This window comes from Vanessa tameamea, chromosome 17 (assembly GCF_037043105.1).
Source record: "Vanessa tameamea isolate UH-Manoa-2023 chromosome 17, ilVanTame1 primary haplotype, whole genome shotgun sequence".
Lineage (NCBI taxonomy): Eukaryota > Metazoa > Arthropoda > Insecta > Lepidoptera > Nymphalidae > Vanessa > Vanessa tameamea.
This window is the reverse complement of record NC_087325.1, coordinates 7,032,445-7,055,721: the sequence shown is the minus strand read 5'-3', so window position 1 is coordinate 7,055,721 and position 23,277 is coordinate 7,032,445. Positions and strand designations below refer to the sequence as shown.

The window sequence follows — 23,277 nt, the reverse complement described above, 5'->3', positions numbered from 1 at the left end:
GGTTTTTGATAAACTACTCTAGTCTAAGCTTGAAAATGGATGCTCATTTAAGCGAGGGTTATAAATTGATCGTCATTATTCTCCCGATAATACCAAGCTCCTACAGAGCTGCCGCAAAACGCCACAAATCTTACGACAGAATACAGCCATCCCTAACAAGATTCGAGCCATCGACGTCTTTATTATGATTTTAACATATCCCTCGGAGCGATAATTTAGGAAAGAAATTGTTCTACTTTGAATGTGAATTAACTTAGCGACTTGCGAAGCTTGATTTGGCAATTCGGAAACATTGGTTATTCGAGTAAAATCTGTGATATGAAATATTTTAAGTAAAATAATAAGAAAATAACATTCATTTTAATATTCTCGATTCGTTCATTCATCGGATTGCTTCATAGGAATAGTGGCTAGATTGTAATTCGACGGATCTCGGAGTCCTGGGTTTAAGCCATGGATATAACCATGGTAGTGTTAATTGCATGTTCTGCTGTCGTATTGGATTGCCATCCCATCGGATGATGAGAAGTTTATCATCATCGCCACATTGGATATAAAGACAAATAAAAACAAGGAGTCAGTCGTAATAAAATCAGAAGACAACTCTAATTTTGGAGACGTCGTGCTTCGGAATCGTAATTTATTCGAGTAGCATTTCAGTGGTATCTTCGTTTTATACCGAAATGTAAACTTATACCTAACCGTATCTTCCAGGTCTGCAGCACTTTCAAATCTCTTGCTAAGATGATTACTTTTTTATTATTCATTGTAAAACGTAGACGAACAAATGGTTCCTAATGCGAAGTGGTTTTCTTTGCATTATAAAGAAGAGAAACCCTCTATTATTCCATAGAATGTTATATAGACAGTGAAATTCATTATTTTATTAAAAATAGGAAAAACTAACAAATAGATTAAGTAAGTGGTCACCACCAATAGCCTTGCATTACTTTATTTACCCTTCAAATCGAAAACAATAACAATAATAAGTATTGCTGTATGGTAGCAGGATACATGTCAATGCCTCTGATAATATAATATTAATTTTTTTTTTATTTAACATCATATTCAAATAATCCGGGTGCTTCTAAAAGCCTCCTCGAATATAAATATATTTTGATGTTTTGATTTATCTTATTTCATATAGATGCGAGATATTCTTATTTATTTAAGTAGTTGATGTATGATCGTGTACATAGAATATACTGAACCCTCCCTAATAAATAAAAGTTTCCCACGTATTATTTGTATATTTATGTCATTCAAAAGTTCACTACTGACAGTAGGATAAATTAGCGTTTGATTAGATTAAATTTTCATTTCTCGGCATAAGCCAATTCCCAGATATGCAATAAATCATTGTCGCTGAAGAGTCTATATCATAATTATTTTTAATTGAAATAGGTAAGTTTTGATATTTATCAAAGACAAATTAGTGTTTTAATATTTATACACTTTCCTATGTTTGATAATTCTAACTATTCACAAGACCTTTATCAAATGAATATTTTTAATTAATATGAATAATAATTTATTGTATTTATGATATTGTTTGTTTGTGTATTCATATTTGCTTTATAAAAATATATATTAATAAATATTACATATTTGTATGTCTGTCGTGAATTTGGATCTCGACTTTTGGTAAATAAGTAAATAAAATTAATTTATTCTTATTGACTTTTATTTTCATTTTAAGTTATAAAGCACTAATTTCTTCAATGATTTCATTCATTTCTTTCAATAAAATTTGTAATATTATTTTTCAATTCGTGTAGTGACTATAATTTGTTTTTCTAGATTAATCTTAATCACGTGATTTTTTAATATGACACCATATCGTCCACTAGACACGAACTTTGGATGCGTTTACATTAATTATTATTATATTCATTTATTTTATAAAATTATTTCAAAACTAAAAACCTTACTGTTACAAATATAATTAATTATTGTTATATAATATGTTGTAATTATTATTACCTTGTCATCCATCTGTCAGCCATCTGATGTGGTCACGAGAAACTGTAAATAATTGGAAAAAATGCGGTTAAAACCCATTCGGGTATATATAATATACAAAATTGATTAATCTTTACTTATCAGATAAGTTTAAAAATGTAATTAATTTTAATCGCTTAAATCCAACCAGTTTATTATAAATATAAGTTTTATTGCTAAATTTTAAATATACGTTATTTAAAATAAGAACCGAAGCGGCCTCTTTGTACGAACGTTACGATTTTTAAACATATTTTTTTTCTTAAATATTATTCTGTTCTTTGAATTGAAGAGATAACATTTATTGATTAGATTAAGAAATAATTAATACTTTAATAAGATTAAGAGGGTCGAAGAGTTAAAATGCAAATTTCACATTTTTTTAAACATCGATATCAGAGCCTTCTCTTTAGTTATTTGAAATATATATTATAAGTTTTTATACATATTTAAAAAAATGCTTATTCATTTGTTCATAAAAACGTAGAAATACATGTATTTTTGATTTTGAGAAAATACATTTTTAAACGCATAATATGATATATGGTAAAATTTAAGTTTTCAAAATCTTAATTTTTTTTTTAATCTTGACTATCTGAAGTGGGTTCTGAATGGAACAACACATTTTAATCAGACTTGTACAGACATACTGTTAAAGTATAATCGAAATTTCATCGCTGAAGAAATTAAGCTATTACTGTTAATAAAATGTTAGTTAAAATAAAAATAAATTAGTAAATTAACAGGTTAGATGACCTACTGCTGAACAAAAGCCTCTTTTGTGCGTGTACGTAGTGTGAATACGATGATAGATGTGTGAATTGTGGAATCCTTTTAGATCCTAGGTGTCCACTAAGAAAGAATTATTTTTAAATTAATTCCCGAAGGAGTTAAATTTGGAGTTTGAATTGAAAACTGTCATTTCTGATTTTCGAAATATGAAAATCGGTATTTTGTTTCTGTTAATAAATCAAAACTTTTTGAATATTCGCCATATTTGAAGGGAGTGAAAATTTACAATAAAAGTTTCTGTGAAATTTGTGAAAAGTAAAAATCTATTCTCTCTAAGATAAGTGGCCCAGAAAATCGAGAGTTTTTTTCTTGTACGTTTGTCTTATATGAACTTTTTTTTTAGACCTTTACTCTATCCGAGCCAAGCCTGGGCTGGTAGCTAGTATCTGAGGTAATTGTCAACATTATCAAAATCAAGATATTCTGCAATTAGGCTATTTAAACCATCAATAAATTTTACTCATTATGTTACTCTTTTCAAAAAACAATCACCAAAATCAAACAGTGATTTCGGAACGAAGTTGTTTTTCGCGGTTTATCGTCAAGTAAGGGAAAAGCGTTATTTTCCCTCAAGCCGATCTATCTCTCTTATTTTCTTTCTCCCAGTCTCTTTCTATTACATACGGCTTATATAATATTATTTAAAATTATTCTTTTCCTTCACACGGGATGTTTTCTAGAACAATTTTGTCAGTCATTTAATTATTTTCTAACGTTGTTTATTTATATTATTGTATCTGTTATTTAATACATAATATGGGTATAGCGACTGAAACTTCGTTTTAACCAGATGACACATTTTTTTTTTTTTTTCACGTGCAGTCCTTTCCTTGAGAAATATTATTTTCTTAATTTTACTTGATCTTTTCCTGAATTAAAAATAGCTCGGCGACTTATAGAATAATTTTAATTTTATAATCATATACGGTTTATATATCCGGTATAAAAATCAACTGATGCTAACTCTAATATTTCTTATCATCTGTATAATCTTTTATCGACTAATATCCATTATTTATTATTATGCCTTTGAGATGAAATCTAATTCATTAATAATCGAAGCTAATAATATCTCGTATAAATTTACCTACTACAGAAACGATCACCAAGTCCGATTCCTTGAAAAAGGATCTGTTTACTTCTCGTATTCATATAATGTTTTCTTACTGTTTCTGTCAAATTCATCCATGTTATTGTGGATGTACGTACATGTTGATGTTGTAAACATATTGTGACGCTTCTTCTTATATTTACATATATTTTAAAAAATCAGATGTGCTTATGGTAGTCGAGGTCAACTTTATTCGTAGTACTTCTAACGGTACCAGTATAAACATCGCCCATCGTCAATGCTCTGCCAATTCCAATCATTGGATCTAAGATTTTTCATAAATTTGAAAGAAAATTGATGTCTCTGCATAGAATAATTTATGTGTAATGAGACCCACTTGTGGGCTTAAACGAGGCTCTACCACCGGATGTTGTACTGTTATCATTATAAAAATAACAGTCACAGGTACTAAGATGATCCAAATTTTTGTTTAAATATTGTAACGCAACTGTACTTTTTCATATACATACTCGTAAATATAAAAAAAAAAATGTAAATTACAACATGACATAAAGTTGTTTCATGTCATCGGTCTTAATGGTTTCATCGCTGTATTCAAGATTTTTTATTTTAAAACATCGTTACGTATTTTATTAAAGAAATAAATTAATAAATCATATATACATCATTAGACACCTTAAAGCGCTGTTGGAATGTGTTTTATTGAATTTCATAATGAAGCATTATTTGGATAATTTATTACGCCGGTTTCGATAACATACAGATACATTGAGTTTGAATGTATGTAGATAATATACGTATAAATTATCACATGTAAATCAACGACAGGCATATAAGATAAATAACTTCCTTTTCGCAATGCTATACTATAAGATCTCATTTATTATCTGGCGACATATATTAAAAACTGATTTGCGTTGGTAGGCTGTTTGGTTCGCGTTCATTTTAATTATTATACTTATTGTCGCATGTTATTTATTTTTGCCTTTTAACGGAACACAATACAAATATTGGTTACAGAATAAAAAGAGAAAATTAAAATCAAAATATATTTTATTCAAGTAGGCTTTTACAAACACTTTTGAATCGTCATTTAACAATCTATATTTAGTGAAGCTTACCAGTAGGTCTACTGACCTTATTAAGTACTATGAATATAAAATTATTTCAAATAAATTCAAGGTGAATATTCTGCTACGATTAGAATCAGATCTTTAGATCTTTCTAATTTGATTATTTTTTTATTACATGCATTCTATTCTGATTGACTTTTAATCGACTACAACATGACAGAAATACATACAAATAAACCCACTGGTTAATGATAGGGATTGCGGCCCATTGCACATAATACTAAAAATCATTTTTGTAAAACTACGACTGCTACATGCTGCAATATGCTGTATTGTTTAAATTAATAGTAGAGTCCAGTGTTAACTTTTTTATAAAACGATTAGACGGTCAGTCTCGTGTGCCACGTAATGGTAAGTGGTCACCACCGCCCGTAGACATTGCCGCCGTAAAAAATGTTAACCATTCTTTACATAACAAATGTGATATTACGTTATGTTTATTTGTATCTGTGTTACACTGGCTCACTCAACCTTCAAATCGGAACCGAAATATCTATATACTACAACCTTTTCTGAAACTCACTGCATCATCTGGTATCAGTTTTTGAATTGTCATGACTGCCGTCTTTTTTGAAGTCGGCTAAAAATGGATAGATTTCAACTGACAGCGTATTTGATTTACAACATCCATATATTGTTTTAGATACGATCAGCAAACTATCGATAGGACACATTGAAATTGGAGTACAATCAAATTCCTGCTCGGCCGGTGGAATTTCCCAATCGATGAACTAGAAGGATTCGTTTAATAAAACCCGACATCGGGAGTTAGAGGCGTGTGGTCGAACGAATCGCCGTGCAATAACCCTGTGATATAGACGATCTTTGACCGACAGAGTAAATAAAAAAAAAAAAAATTTTTTAAAATTCTAAAATATCGTTGTTCCAAATTGAAATTGAAATAATGCATGAATTAGGCATTAAAATATTTATACAATAATTTATAAATCGACTTATAACAAATCTTTGTAGTCATCTCTACACAGACTTACGACAGATTATTGTTATCTCCAATAAAAAGCTAAATAGAAACTGAGAAGTCAGTTATTTAAACGGAGTTAAAAAACCTATGTAATTAAATACTGTTGGTGTCAAATGGCAAGAATATCATTATCCTCCTAACCGTTTTACCTAATTTTGAAAGATTACAAGTATCTCACGATAAACGGTCATAAATAAGAGCAAATTAATGGATTAATTTAATGCTTAATTTAATACAAAAACCCGTTGGATTTTGTTATTGACGTGCTTATTTTCAAACTGCTCTGGGCGGTCTCACTTGTTAAACATTGTTGCTACGCTCCGATGGGTCGTAGCGTGATGTTACGAGTTTGTAGTCTTACTTACAACCATTCTCAAAGCACATTTAAGGGATGTTTAACGCAGTTTTCTTTTTTAATCCTACTCTCTATCTTTATAATATTAGGATAGATTAAAATAAATGTACACTAGATATGTTATATTAAGTAGTGTTCGCTCAGTAGTCAAAATTCGACCTAACTCAGTTGCGAAAATATGAGAATAACAACAGGTTTGTATGAAAGTGTTAAAGTCGTTCTCGAATTATTGCGTGACCAAGGGAAATAGGGAAGATTGGAATTCGTTTTTTTATAAATGATAAGGAGACATGTTGTTGCTTACCGATATTTATTAATATAATATGGCTTAGTATTAACAAATTATTTAATGTACTTACTGAGACTTTAACTTTTGTTGGCAGATGTCTGGTGTCGAAGTTGTTCGACGTGTGCTCGAAGTCAACGCCAGAGCAAATGGAGCAACTCGATGAGATCAGGATACCATGGGGAAGCGGCATCGTGGGCTACGTCGCGGAGAGCGGCGAACCAGTTAACATACCCGACGCATATAAGGTATCATAGTTTTTAATCAAACTTATATATTTCTAGCTAAACCCGACTCGTCGTTCCAGTGTATTTACAATGTAATAGCGAGCGGTTGAAGGATATACGGTATAGAAGTAGGTGTTCTGCAACGCAATCTAGAGGCAAGAAGCGACAGTAACAAAATGTATAGTATATAAACCTTCTCCATGGAATATATATACATATGCAAGTTCATGTAGAGAGCCGATATGGCCGAGTGATTAGAACTCGTGCATCTTACCCGATGATTACAGGTTCAAACATTTTAATTTTCATGTTTTTAATTTGAGTTCGTGCCGCGGTGAAGAGAGACGTTAGAAAACCTGCGCGTGTCTGATTTCAATCAAATTCTGCCATGACATGAGTCGGATACACAACGAAATGTCGAATGATAAATACCGATACGCCGAAGTCTGCCACGGTGTAGTATAGGGAACCTGACCGCTTTGGCAGCTGTTACTTTACTTTTTACTTTACATACGTATACGTGCCCATTTCCATGATCATCATTCAAAAGTTGTCAGAAGTCTAATTGTCAAACATATATTAGAGACATCCTCTTTTGTATAGTCATTTTTATAAAATAAATTCAAAAAGAAAGAATGAAAGAAAGAAAAAGCGGCAAGAAATCCAGTGGTTACTCTTTTAACAATCTTTACCGGCTTAATTTGTGTTTATAATTAATCTCGTTTTCAATGGTAAATTAAAACAAACATGTGTCGACGGAAATTCTGTAACGTATTTTTCTACCAAACTACAACTAAAGCTTAGTAGAAAAAGCTTAATTTTTTTAAGATTAGTGGAAATGACGTAAGGCGATTAAGAAGTTATTGCTTGACATAATTAATACGATCTTGGGATATTAGCAGAATCGATGAGATTATTTATATCGCTAACTGATCTTATAAACATGAATAGGCTTATAAGATATTCCATAAATTCAGCATTTAGATATAGATGAGAATACCACTTAGTAGATAAGTATCTTAATCTTTTACAATAAAAAACGAAACACAAATATTTTACGATAAATTTAAATTTTGATTTGTAATAGAGCAGAAAAAAATAATCTCAATAGTGATTATTATATATTTCTGTCCTGTAAAGATAAGGATTTTTATGAAGGAATAATTTAATGAATGAATTAATTAAATTAAAACGAATAACTTCGCTTATATTAATAAAATTATCAATTTTTATTTCCATTTAAATTTTTTTTTTTACCCAATTATGTTAATTTTTATGTAGGCGCTCATAATTTCAAATACAGCAAATAAAATACTTGTTTTTATCGTCAAGATTAATCGATAACGCGAGATTATCCTTTATTTTTACTTCCTTTATAAATATTGTAATGTTGAACAATAGCGACAGTGAATTCTTTGCTGTAAGTCAAATAAGATGAATGGTCTGGGCGCTAAATTTAAGAGAAGGCTAACGGATATTACTTCCACACTTAGAAAGGCATTCGCTGTAGTGAAATTTTATACATAAAAAAAAAATTTAATGATGCACCTTCTCAAATATTGGTGACTTTTTCTGCGACAAACCTGTATATTATCAACATTTAAGAGGTTTTATACCACAAAAGTCACTTCCTTGGTCCAATAAGGAAAATTGAAAACTTTTGTATTGCCAGTATTTTAGTTGACAACAAGAAGTTAAATAGTCCTATGTAATTATTGGTGTTTTTTTCCAAATAATGGCAGTTAGTTGTAAATACAGAAGAAATAGGATAAACCCTGAAATAAATTGCACAGTCGTTACAAAACTTATACACACTTTTTAAGTTTACCATAACTCACCAATCATTACATAGTAAAAAAACAAAGTCGCTTATCGTTGTCGGCCCCTATTTATGCTTAAATGTTTAAAATTACATTATTACATTATATAAAGGATTTTGATGCGGTTTTTAGAACATGCGGTTTTGTTTAATAGATAGATTGATTCAAGAGGAAGGTTTATACGTATAACACGTGTACAATATAATAGAGAAACACTGATAATTTTAGAAGTTTCTGAAGGGATGTCGTAAATAAACACATTTTTACAGTATTGTACACCTTAAAAAGGTCTTCAAAAAAGTTATGGTATATGTCTATCTCTTAGGGATAACCCACAATAACTATTTTTTATCGTTTACTTTTTACGAGAAATAATGGCTTATTTTCGAAGCGATTTTAAGCAATACAGCATTAATCCTTATCCAATTAAGTACCTTAAATACATTGTGCATTTAATATAGATTAATACGGACTTTACAGCATGTAATTTAAATAAATATTTTCGAAGATATTATAGATTTAAAACGCAGGGACATAGCGGTTTGTTTTGTTTAACGACTGAAAAACTGTGAACGTTGTAAAACATTCTGTAATATATATAGTGCGAAGCTGGGGCGGTACGCTAGTAAATACTAAACATAAGGTTACTAGATACAACAATTACATCGAAACCGAATTTATTAGGCCATTAGATAAATTGCCTTTCACAATTCGAAAGACATTCGCTAAGTGATAATGATCCCACGTCCCACGTGAGTACGTCAATCATTTTTAGCAACGCATTTTTCCATATTTTAATATTCATAAAGGTAGAAGGATTAGCTGGAGTTGAATTAATCTTAATTATTAAAACACGTTTTAAACTCTATTTAATATTATAATGAGAGGATTATGTTACTTCGTTTCTACATTTGGTAATATCATTATGATCGCGATATCAGATGTTCGAGATTTATTTGGTTTTCGCACGAGAAAACGGTTAGTTGGAATAAATGATGTTCCAAGTGACTTTCGTGTTACCGATATATATTCTACGATATTATTTTTTGATGTCAAACTTCTTTAATGAGACGAGGGGCCATCTGTACAGCATTTCAAAAATACACACTTAAGATGAACAAACATAAGAATGATAGAGTGCATTTTGACAATAGTAAACTACATTAAGGGGTATTCTAGATTAGTTAGGTATTCTAGGTAAGTATTCGCCCGCGGCTTCGCTCGCGTTTTAGGGGGTTGGTTGTCATGTGTTAGGCAAAAAAGTAGCCTATGTCCTTCCTTGGAGTTCAAGTTTGATTCCTAACAAATTTCATCAAATTCAGTTTATTGGTTTGGTAGTGAAAGAGCGGCGGACAGACAGACAGAGTTACTTTTACGTTTATAATATTAGTATAGATTATTTACATACAGAGAAATAAATTATATGGAATTATTTTAAGAATGGACATGTACGATTGCACAGATATTATATTTTCAATGCTAAGATCGTCTTTACAATAAACGATGAAGGTAAAACCAACAAGATTACACTCATTAAAAAAAAGTACCTTCCCTCCCACTTCTCGTTCATTTACCCATTTCCACTAATTGGAGATATTCACAAAGGTATTTCTTTAAAAAAAAACGTAAAGAAGTTACGCTAAACACTCAATTTGCTTTCATAAACCCGACGAGACTGAAATAACCGTGGAACATAAAGTCTTTAAAACCACGTCGCTTTAACGTTTTTACGTGTAATTCTTTAAATATCTCGTAGTAAAAGTTGTATTTAGGAGAATATAAAAACTTATTCATCGATATAAATGGAAACAGTGTCATTGCTTACAAATATTACTTTATACTAAGAGGCACAGTTGAGAAAGACTTGATGCTCGATCTAGTTCTGCCTGCATACTTCCTACAGTTTACCCGCATGAGTTTAGTTGGCGGCTTTTACTGTGATGGAAGCCACACAGCTGAAAACCCTTTAGAAATATGCACTTAACCAAGTAGACTACTAGAGAAATAGTTTACATTTCCCTGCTTGCCTCGTTTGCTTTTAATTTGAACATATCATATAATTGTTACTGGAAAGATAATTTACAGTCATACGTATTAAATTTCTTGTGATTCTCCGTTTAACGATAAAACAATCATACGTCTCATATATAAAAAATGATTTTTGGTTATTTCCATATATTCGTGTCTTTTCATTTGGCTCCTCGAAGAAAAAATCTGTGTCATCAATGATGTCAATACGAGTTGAAAACAATTTTTTTTGTAATTTACCTCTAGTTGTGAACGAAAAATTAAACAGTGCTGCGTGATCATCTGTGATTGGTGATTTAATTCAAACAAATTTAAATATGACACCAATAAATATAAAATGCACTTTACCGGAAACAATGATTACATCGAAAGCGATGTTATATGTTTTTAAATAAACAATATTTTTTTTAAAATAACTTCTACACGTGGAAACAAATTCGAAAGGTCCTTCGATAAAATTGGCAGGAGTTAATACTGAATTCTCTTCACGTCTGCATATGAGGTCTTTCATGATTCGTTTTATTATAAATATTCGGAGTGTGGTTGTAAAGACGTCTCGGGGTACTATTTTGCATGTAATATATTTGCTTTTTATTAGAATTTTTACGTTGTACTTTGACTTTATTTCGTAGATTTTAGATGCATTTTCCTTTGAAGTTTTATGATAATGGAACGGGGATTAGTATTCGATGTTTTAAAAATTACTAATGGTATTGTAGCCCGTAAGTGTCCGACGAATGGATAATACTCTAATTATAAAGGTTGCTTTCGTTATATATTATGTATTGACATAATGACAGTATAATAAATAAAATGACCAGAAATATTTTTTTTATTTAAATGTCGGGTGAATTAAAACAATGACGAAAATTTAAGATTAAATAATTTTTTTTATAAAAACGTATATTATATTGGAAAGAGACAGGGAGAAGAGGAAAGAGATAAGAGAGAGCATAACGCTTACCCATGATGATTTCTGCCAGTTCACTCCTGGTCCAAAAAATATAAGCTTATTCTATCCTAACACAAATTGAGAAGTGTGACACGAGGATGACAAAACATATAAGTCATATCAATACAAAAATACAGATATAGTTTGTACTGTGATGGATCATTCAAATTTGTATGGAAATTTGTTCATAATTGTGGATTTGTGTATTCATAAATAGATTAATTGAGACTCAAGATGAGATTCTCTTATTTCTCTTTGTGGCAATTATCGCTATCAATTGAATTAATTTATGTACGTTTTGAAATTCAAATCGATCAAAGAGAAATTCCATTAATCGTGTTGTTGTTTGCGTTACTGAAATACTTTTGAATACAACGCGATTCTCAAACATTATGCGCTTTAATGATTCACTCTGTTCACAAAGCGGTGACTGGCTTGGAACTTGCATTTAATAATAAATTATAATATAGTAATAATTAATTTCTATTTCAATTATTGTACGTATATACTATGAAACAATAGAAATCTTATTAAAAGTGAAAATATGTAAACAAAGAAATGATTGTTAATAATGAAAACAGTAATCTAATCTCATGCTTATATATAAGCCATCTCACTACCCTCTGGTATTTCTTGAAAATGCGATTTAAAATAACAATAAAAAAATATGTTGATGTTAAGTTAAAAAAAAAAATTGTACTACTCTGACTTATAATATATGACTAAGGGCACCAGAGAGCATGTTCGTGTAGGTTCTACATACAACGCAGATGCGCGCATACGCGTTTCTGCGCGCTACTTTTACCGTTTTAGTCTCATTGATGTATTAAATTGCCGATTGGCTTTGTTTATTAATTTGAGATTTTATTTAAATAGACAATTATATTGATTGGCACTGAAAATCCACGGCACTACATTTCGATGGGTGTTTTTTTTCGTTCTACAAATGGACTAGAGCCGTTTGCATTATGATTTTAACAGTTAGGTACGAAATTCATACATGTGTACTTAGTTTTGTATAAATTGTTTTCAATACAAATAAACAAAGTAACCCCGAATATGCTTAAGGTATAAAAATATCAGATATCAAGATTTCTTAAAATAAAAATAGTTTTATTGTTTATGTACATATAGAGACAATTTCCTCAAGTTACATATTTGTTTCCTGTATTCTGATTTCCCGTAAACATCTTATATTTTCCTCGCATCTGACATTGGAAACCAATAATGTTATTTCTTCTAATCTCTATATATACGTATACTTATATTATATAATAAGTATAGATGTCTTTAAACTTGTTCGGAATCTAGCAAAATATTTTAAAAAAAGGGTTTTAAGCGGGTGATACCGCACAGATCATCTTCTATTGAACTGAACTAATATTGTTAAATTAATTGAATAATAGTTTAAATCAGGGTAAACATTCGTGATCTCCTATTTCTAAACCGCTGGTCAAAATCATATTACCTATTTGGCCTTTAATCTGAACGACCGTTGGCGGTTACGCAATACGTGACCTATAAGCCTTCAGTATCTCGTTTAATTAGTAAATATTTGCTCATCATTCCAGAAACTGCCAGCGCAATTTTCATGTGTTCATATTGTACTATTTTTCTTGTTCCTTGCGAGTTTTGTCAGAACAAATTTTTAATATGCATTGCCGCCAATCTGTTCTGCAGCAGCTGTGCACATAGGCAATATAGTACGTAGCTTAGTATGCTGTGTATATTTTTTAATATTGCTTAATATGTCAACGTCTTCTCAAGCGAAAGCTGGAAATATAAAAGATAATAAAACTTTGTATGGAATATTTATACATTTTTAAAAGTTTTATGTAAAATATGCGCTATAAGTATACAGCTAATGTTTACATACAAGAGCATCACATTACATTTTCACTCAAAAAGGGGTGAGTTTGTTAATATGAATGATAACTTCTGTTCGAGTATATTACGCAGTATCCCATTCTTTGTTTAAACGAATAAATTTTAATTTTAAACATTTTTTTATTAATAAAACAAATTTGAAACATTGTTAAATAAGCCTATTTTCGAATTGTCAAATTTTTAAAGTTCATTTATACCAAGATCAGATTAATGAGATTAAATAATTGCCATCTCATCTGACACGTGATTACATATGATTAGTGATCCCTATCGTCCATAGAACAATGCCGATTGAACTGACTACAAAATTAAGCCATCCCATTATATATTATCCCATATTGTCTTTGTTCACCAACCTTAAGTAGAAAAAAAAAGATACTATGTGTCTCTTGTGGCTGTAGTTGCCCTGACTCACTAACTCTTCGAACTAGAAACTATGTAAAAAAATCCTAGATATATTTACAAACTGACCGTTAGTTTCAAACAAGTGACGCAAATATAAAGCGTTTAAAAAGAGAATCTATAAAGGCAGACGTTAAAAACGTTAAAAAGAATTATTCATAATCCGAACGTTTGTACTTCACTAAGCATCCTAAAGTAACGTCATTAATTCAAAGAGTTTGAAAAGAGCAGGGCGTTAACGTGAACAAAAAATGACGCAGGATTTATTATCGCTCGAGTTTCGCCTTTGTTTGATCCACGGTAGTGTTTTTTGGATCAGCGTTTAACTTTAACAACGAGTTTTATTAATTGCATGCAATTTTCTACTTCACTTAATCAGAAGTTGTGAAAATTGTTGTTGTTTTCAGCAGAAGTATATTTTCAGTTTTAAGTATGGAAATTTTATTGTGTTGGCAGCATTTGTGTTGGAGTGGACTGAAAATCAGCTACAAGCCGAGTCTTAAATTTATTTACTAAGATGATTTTCTGTTTCAATTATAAATATGTTACTGTTTTTATGCTTGGTAAATAAACATCTTTGTTATTTTTATGACTGAATATGAACTTTATATGACTTTTTAGCAAATCCAGTTGTATAAATGGTATTGAAATAGGTAAACTTCAGCGCCGTTTTTTATTTCATATTATATGCGGCTAACGGGCCACCTTATGGTAAGTAGTTACCACTGTTTATAGCCATTGGCGCTATATCTAACAATACTTGGTATTACTGCTTGCCCTACCACCAAGTTAAAATTGTAAGTACCGTCTACAGAGTGGGTAGAATAACAACTTTTTTTATGAAAAATATCATGATTGCCAACTTCTATAGTAATCAGTCAAAGAATCGATGATTCTTAAACATATATGTCTGTATATAAACCAAGAATCAATTTGATTTGTACAGATATTTAAATAATCTCAAACTGCTCGCGTAACTATGAAGCTAAACATAAATAGTACCTGTAAATGGTAAACTGAATCTGGCTGGCGCTTGCTCTAGAATTGTTAAGGCGAAGAACATATGAATAATTCGTGGCGAGGCGTCTGAATAAATGGCAGGCTATCCGTCTTCACACACTTCATGAATTCTGTGATGGAGGTTGCTTTTGTTGCAAAATTATGTAAGTGAAATTGGGTGAACCGCGATAATGAATTATTAATTTAAATGTGTACCATGGATGATCTTATCTAGTTGTGGAACGAATACGAAAATACATTTACCGAATACGATGTAATTACCAAAAATTCGTATCCGTAGAATACTTTCATGACATTCGTAGAAAGTTTGACGTAAAACGGAACGTGATCGTAAGTATTAGTTATTTCGACTAATGAATCCGAATATACTTTATGACGTAAGAATTGATTTAAATAAGTTAATAATAATATTACACTCAAATAAAAAATATATACGTAATTCAAGCGGCCCTCACAAACTTCTAAATTGATATTATACCAGATTAAAATAAATTTATTGTTAGTTGATAACATTAAATTTATTTGAAAGTAGTTTATTCGGGATTTTCTTACAAGTAATTTCGAATTGTCATTTTACATAAAATCTAAAGTTCCGTCGTCGGCGTCGGTTCGGAACGTAGATGCCATCGAAACGGTCCGGAAACTCAGTAGTTCTTTTCTACCAAATTGAATCACATAGCTATGTTGATTAAATCCGATCTGTTTTAAAATGTCCGTTAAATAATACCCTTATAAAATAATACTAGGGTGTCTGAGTCTCGTGTAGTATGTGCCTGTTCGAAAAATAGGCTCCAATTTTCGTTTTTAATTGAAATATAACACCGAAAACCAGAAATGTTTGGAAGCAGCTCTATAGTAAACATTCTCAATGCATACGATTTTGGCAAAGAGTTAAACTTCACTTAGTTTTAACAAAGTGAAGTTTTCGAATTCCTAATGATATACATCTTATATTCATCCTATAGTTTCAAGAAAGCCTTTTGGTATAATAGCAGTAATTTGGATTGTTTGAGGAAAAATAATAATTTGATAGTCGCTCTACAAATCGTTCCTAAAGCAATATCGTTCGTTTGCAAGGAGTTTAATACTCGTACATAACTTAGTTATTGAGATTAAATTTGCATGTATTATATCGATCCTATTGCATTGTTTAATATGCTATTACGTCACAATAGGTAATTTTCCTATCTGATCGACTAGTAAATAGGATTCTATCTATGGTGAGGCTTACTTAGTACAACCGATAAAATAATTTTATCAATTCTCGTCACCGGAAGTGTGTTGCTAAGAGCTTATGACATTCACTTGTTGAATTTGTTAAACATCGACTATTTACTAGTTATATATGTATATAATACAAGCAAATAAGCAATGTTTGTATTGAGTCAGATCTAATATTACTTTTTTTAATTATATCATAATTGAGATATGGGTCTGACAGGTCTTCATCGAACATACGAATTTTAATCATTCAGTTCTATCTGGTCTGTGAACTATTATGTCAGAGATTTATGTTTAAGATTTATGAAACAATTATTATAAAAAAATGTGTCGTGGGACTAGCTATATATCATGTATTAAATAACATAAAAATAATTAAATGACAATTAAAAATCCGTGTGAATGAAAACGAAAGACTGAGAGAAAGAGAGGGAAAGGAGGGGGCATAAAGGTTTTTCCCCTACGTGGCGATTTCGGCCAGTTCACTCTACCGTAAGCCGTGTAAACTTATTTCGTTCCAAAAAAAAACAATTTTGACCAAAATAAATTGATTCTGATCGATGTTTTAATCATTTTATAAAAATATTTAGTATATTTATTAAAGTGATCATATCAAGAATAATATTAAACTAATTAACATTGACTATCATTCGTGAAACGAAACGTTCTCATCGTTTCCTAACGTCTTACTGTTCACGTGATTTTCATGATGTCGAACGAGTTCCGTTTTTTCCATAGGAGCTAAGCGTATCAATTGTCGCTTGTTACATTCAAGGTCACATCTTAGGATTAATTCATCGCGGTCTATCTCGATACCATGACGCGGGGTACACGCACGAACTCTGGCCGGCATCCAAAACGATGACCTTGTACCAATAGGCAATTATGTTCAAACTCTCGTCTCCATAATTTATGAAAACAGTTTGCATATTAATGCCTATTGTTAGACGTTAAATTATATATCTTGTCATTGTCCTTATTTTCTTATATAAAGTAAAATGTTATGATTACTAAATAATTTATCAAATAATATTTAAAAGTATAGAGACAAAATACAATTTAAATAAACTAAAAATGATCTATCTATAAATATAGCTAGATTTCTTCTTTGTACATATATAATAATAAAATATTATAATAATAATAAAATAATAATGATTAATTCATTTGACTTTTTAATTAAACATTGCTCGAACAAAACTTAGCTTTAAAATTCACATTGTCGAATTAAAAAGTACACATTATCTTTAAAATATACATTTGTTATCGTTACTTTTAAATTCCATATTAGTTAATAAAGAGTATCTTTGCGACTTACAGAATCATGGTATGAAATCACTCCGCGATTTTTCCGCGAAGTCAGCGTGAAAACCATGTATCACCAAACGCGCAATCCGGCTTTAATTTAGTTTAATTTAAACGCTCAACGAGAATGGACTCTTGAAATATTAGCTTCTGCTATAGTCGTTACACTGTAACCTTTAGCTAAGTACAAGAGCCGAGATGGCCCATCGGTTAGTACGCGTGCATCTTAACCGATGATTTCGAGTTCAAACCCAGGCAGGCACCACTGAATTTTCATATGCTTAATTTATGTTTATAATTAATCTCGTGCTCGGCGGTGAAAGAAAACATCGTGAGGAAACCTGCATGTGTCTAATTTCAACGAAATTCTGCCACATGTGTATTCCACCAACCCGCATTGGAGCAGCATGGTGGAATATGCCCAAAACCTTCTCCTCAAAGGGAGAGGAGGCCTTAGCCCAGCAGTGGGAAATTTACAGGCTGCTAATGTAAAAGTACAATTACTTGTGTGTAAATAAAATAAACGCTACGATACTGCTCTCACGGTGCTAGTATGGATGCATTTTCACGCTAGATTCGTGCACCGCGAATCCTTTGATGCGACCGCAAAAACGGACTTAGAACGGAAAAGTTGCGAACATGTGTGAAATGTGCACAAGTGCGTGAACCATGCACGGCCGCGTTCACACTATTTCACCGGTTCACGTTCTCGGTGCAAGACTGAACCCCGTAAAAAATGATACTTTTAATGAGGTTTACTTAACACAGTAACACAAACCAAAAAAGAGTAGCAAATAGTCGCTGAGATAATTATCATTTGTTCTGTCAAATTACTGATTGATTTTTTTTAAGATATAGATTAACTGGTTTTATATAATTGATCATCAAAAAAATTAGCGTAAAAAAATTAAATTTCATTTCTTATGATAATTTTGCTACCGCTTATAGCGGATGAATTTATTATAAACACAAATAAAGCACATGAAAAATATGAGATGCTTTTCTGAGTTTGAACCCGGGATCATATTATTTACCCGGCTTTCGATTACAAATTTATTAATTTAATTTAGGACGATGTTAATTCCATAAGGGAATAATAGTAGTAATTGTAATAAATATTAAACGCACTTATGTACAACAAAACTCGTTCGGATAACAATTGTAGTTACGTCTTTATTCAGATTACATTGAATTAGTCATAACAAAGGGTATTTGTATGTATATTATATTCCACGAATTACCATTATAATACGCAGCTCAAAGGTTACAGGAAGTGACATATATTAAGGATGATAAGATTTTTGTTACTAAATAAAAGAATAATTAAATTTTCGCCTGATATTTATTGAATATTCATGTATGTAAAATATTTAATTAAAATCTTAATAAAAATAAATACAAAGCAATTGTATATGATTTATAAACGACAATTATTAATTTATATACTTGTTTAATGTTTCAGTTTTTTGGTTTATTTAATTGTTTAATTTATGTCTCTACAGACGTCATGTCGTCCGTGCCGTTGGTTTGTCTTTAATCTGTATCCTTTATTTTTTTCTATATGTTTTTATTACATGCAACAACTATTAATTTGTTAGTGCGTGATCATTGCTATTCTAAAAAAAATACACTTCTCAATATACCGTCAATTAGGTCGTTTTGGTTTTTTCGCTTGTGACTGTCATTTCATTGGCTCACTCATACTTCATACCCTGGAGTATATTATTAACATACACTACCCTATATTAGACTTATATAAACACAATAATATTAAAGCGAACTATTTATATTTTTAAGTTTAGCATAAATAGCAAAACGATTCGTATCGTATCGTCGTTACAGAATTCTTAGTAAATTCTTAGTAATATTTCGAACTCCAAACCTAATCCCATACGTTCGATTGCGATTTGATATCTGAACTTGGAAGTTGTATATAAAGTAAGTGATGCATCACAAAGATTTACTTTTCCGCAACAAGAATTTTACCTCGGGGTAACTACGAGATTAATCAAGATACTCGATGCTATTTACGGATGTGAAATTACGGGGATTTCCCGAATGTTTATCTATGCTATGATAGACTTGTAAATGACGATTTAAAAGAGGTTATAAAGATTATATTAGAATTTATTAGTTAAGTTATTATAAGTTAAATGCAATTATTAGCTGAATAGGTACTTTTTTATCAGCTGTGTATACACGCTACGCTTATGGTCAAAATTATTAATAATAAATAGCATCTTCTGAACGTAAGAAGAGCATGAGATTTCTTCTAAATAGTCAAACAGGGTTTCCAATTTTAAGTCAACTACGTAAAGTTGTTTGTAAAACTGTTTCTTATAATTTATAATTGTTTATTTAAGAGCCGACTAACGGAAAAGTATTTCATATGAATAGAATATTATTATACTTCTATGAACGGTTCAATGCAAAGGATACTTGATAATAAACTATACAATCTGTGCATTTGATTTACGTTTGGATTGACGATAGCTTGAGGAAGTTCGAAATAGTTATAACACTAAGAATCTAATGAAGCACACACACACATTTAAAAAGTGTCATATGTATAATTTGATTAGAAGTATTGAGTGTAAATTACTCCGACAGTATGAATTTAAATGTCATGGTGTAAGAGTGGATAGTGAAGTAAATAGTGTCCTGACGCATCCTTTATCTGATGCCGCCCAGACTCAATATAAACAAACATAAGAGACTCAGTTTGAAGAGAAAATAAAAATGCACAATCGAATCTCGGATCTCGATTGCTAGTTAAGATGGGACTTTTGTACAATACATTAAATGCAACACAAAAATAATTAGCGTAAGAAAAATTCACTTTGTGAAAGCCTGGCTGGGTAAGTACCACCATCACCTATTCCACCGCCAAATATAAATAATTAGTATTTTGTGTTCCGGTTTAAAGGTGTGCGAGCCAGTGTAGCTACGGGCGCAAGGGACATAACATCTTAATTCCCAAGGTTGATGGCGCATTGGTGATGTAGGGAATGGTTAATATTTCTCACAGCGCCAATGTCTATGTGCGATGTTGACAACTTAACGTCAGGCGGCCCGTTTACCCAGTCATCTATTACATAAGAAAAAATACATTTTAATTTCAAATATTTTTACTTGTAAATCATGTCAAAATATTTGAAATTATAATTAAATGATCCCGAGATTGGCGGTTCATTAGGGATGTCAGCAGTAATTAATATTTCTTATAACACTCATGTCTATGGGCGGTGGTAATCAATTACCATCCAGCAAATTACGAAGCTCTTTCGTTTTTGAAGTAAATAAAAAAAATATATTGTATGTTATATAAACGAAAATTGTACAGAATACATTATGTGTTAAAGTAATTTATCTAATTTAATGCGAAATAAACCATTGAGTGTAAATAAAAGTAACGTTATTGATTGCCAGATATTGGCATCGGCACAGCCTATATATCGTTCGTGTTTTATGGCTGAAAGTTTATCTGTTTATCTTTCACTAACCGTTATATGTATGAAAACAAATATATCATGCGTACAACAGCCGATACAGCCGCTAATAGTGTTTCGTAAGCCATATTTTTAATGTGTACATTAAATTTTTGTGTGTTAAAATTTAACGTTTTTTTTTTTTTTGCGTCGTATTAAACTTTTGTTTGAATATATTTTGTTATCAAAGCTGATAATTATGCTTTATATGAATTTAATTAAGATTAATATAATTTATGATGGCGGATGATTAACATTTGATGACGTATAAACGTACATTTCAAAATAAGATTTAAATAGCGGGTGCACTCATTATATAATTTTAATTTTTTAAATAAATTTTTTAGAGTCTCTTAATATTCCGATATACAGTATTCTATTCTGAGTTTTACGTATGATGCATATCTATGTATGTGTGCGTGTATTTGAGCGTATGTGTGAATGTAAATGAGAACAATCTTGGACAATGTATGAAAGTGTAAAAATATGACATAGTTTGTTTGAAATTAGCACTTATGCTTATTTTGCCGTATCGCATGTCTCTAATTTGACTCTTATTAGCTACATTATCGACTGGAACAATACTACCGTTGATATTTTTGAATCATTCTATTTTCGTCTAGAAAAATAGAATTGTTATATCACATCACATGTACAAGACCGCCCATATATAAATGCCTGTTTAAACGTATATGACGTTTTATAATTGAACAAAATTAAAGTAAAGCGTTACATGTAGTGTTTGGCTTGTCGCCATAGGTCTTTCGCAAGATAGTCATGTCCGTATCCTATATATTTTTATAAGAAACTGTAACAATAAATTATATCCGATACGCATCTGAGCTATATATTTTTGCGGTATTCGCTTACTTCAAGACAGCTTCGTTACTGTTAAACACCGTATGTCTCCCCTGGGCATGCTGTATTGCCCGCTATTCGCACAATGCAATATTTTATATGAATTACTATCAGAATTTTTTTATTGAAATTTGTATAAAACTTGTCATATTTTTCTTACTGGATTTATATTAAAGCACAAACAATACACCTAAATTATAGGCATAATCTACTCAAACCTAAAATTTGTATGCCTCTAAATCAGTAACATAAATAGACTAATTAAAATGTCATCAAAAGTCATATGTTTAAAATCTCGCGAGATTTAAAATAGTATTTATGGCATGAACATGTGAATTTCAGTTTTCAAACAAAGATTATGGCTTCAGATTTAGGCAAGCGCCACTGATATTCATGTGATTAATTTATGATTCAAATTCATTTCGTGTTTAGACAAAAATTTTGATGTAAAATTCTATGTCATGCTCTACAAGAGGAAATGAGGCTCTAGCCCAGCAATGCGACATTTAACGACTTTATTTTACTTTTTTTTAGAAACAAATGTATCGGCTAATAAATAGAAAAGAAGTATCTATAAAATACCCCAGTTTTCCTACATTAAAGTTTTTGCTGTTACAAACTGAAGGACCAATTAGAGTATGGAGTAGTTCCGACGCTTGTGGTCTGTGGTCGTCAGACTCGTATTACGTCTCGGCCCAGTTCCTATTCAATATGTTGTCTGATCTGACGAAACCAAATAGACGTTACATTTTAGGTAAAAACGAATTCAAACTAATTGTGACTAATTTAAATTTAATTTATTTTTTACTAATATTTATTTTATAAAAATATAATCGCAAAACGAATCTTATGTTACTGGTCGCAATTATCTTTGTGTTTTGCATGTGTCTACGCAGAGTTGACAGGCTATTAGTTTTTGTTATTAAACTGCCACCTGCCGCCATATACGGCTGAATGGAATCGACTTCGAAAAATAGCCCTAGGGTTCAAAACAAACTATAAACGAATTAGCCGTCGTGTTATTTATATTAAGGACTTTGCTTTTCACGACTAAGTTTGTAGTCAACTTATTGCTTTACTATTTAGAGAGAGGATTCTTCTCTTATGCGTTGTTTCGATTTCTTCCGACTAATGTAAACTCACAACGTCCAACACGTATGAGACCAATTATGAACACCGATTACCAAATGATTAAACGTTGAATTTTATTTTTTGAATTTCAGTTAGGTACATTCTACGTATTTTATCAACTGGGCTATCTTGATTCGTGCAGATATTTGTAGAGCTTAAAGAATAATAATTTATGTTTGTTCCAGGACGAGAGATTTAATCACGACATCGATCAACAGACAGGTTATAAGACGAGGTCGCTTCTTTGCATGCCGATCAAAGACATCAATGGGGAGGTCATCGGTGTTGCACAGGTTCGGAATATGTTCGATTTATAC

The 23,277-nt window shown here is 31.0% G+C and overlaps 1 protein-coding gene across 8 annotated transcripts in view; it reads left to right on the top strand.

Annotated features, from left to right (window-relative positions):
• Positions 1 to 23,277, top strand: part of Pde11 (Phosphodiesterase 11) — a 231,852-nt gene that overhangs the window by 180,807 nt on the left and 27,768 nt on the right. For all 8 annotated transcript variants that reach the window (XM_026640190.2, XM_026640188.2, XM_026640189.2 and 5 more), the window contains 2 exons: positions 6,719 to 6,869; positions 23,146 to 23,253. In XM_026640190.2, coding sequence (XP_026495975.2) covers positions 6,719 to 6,869; positions 23,146 to 23,253 — 259 coding nt within the window. The remainder of the gene's footprint in view (positions 1 to 6,718; positions 6,870 to 23,145; positions 23,254 to 23,277) is intronic.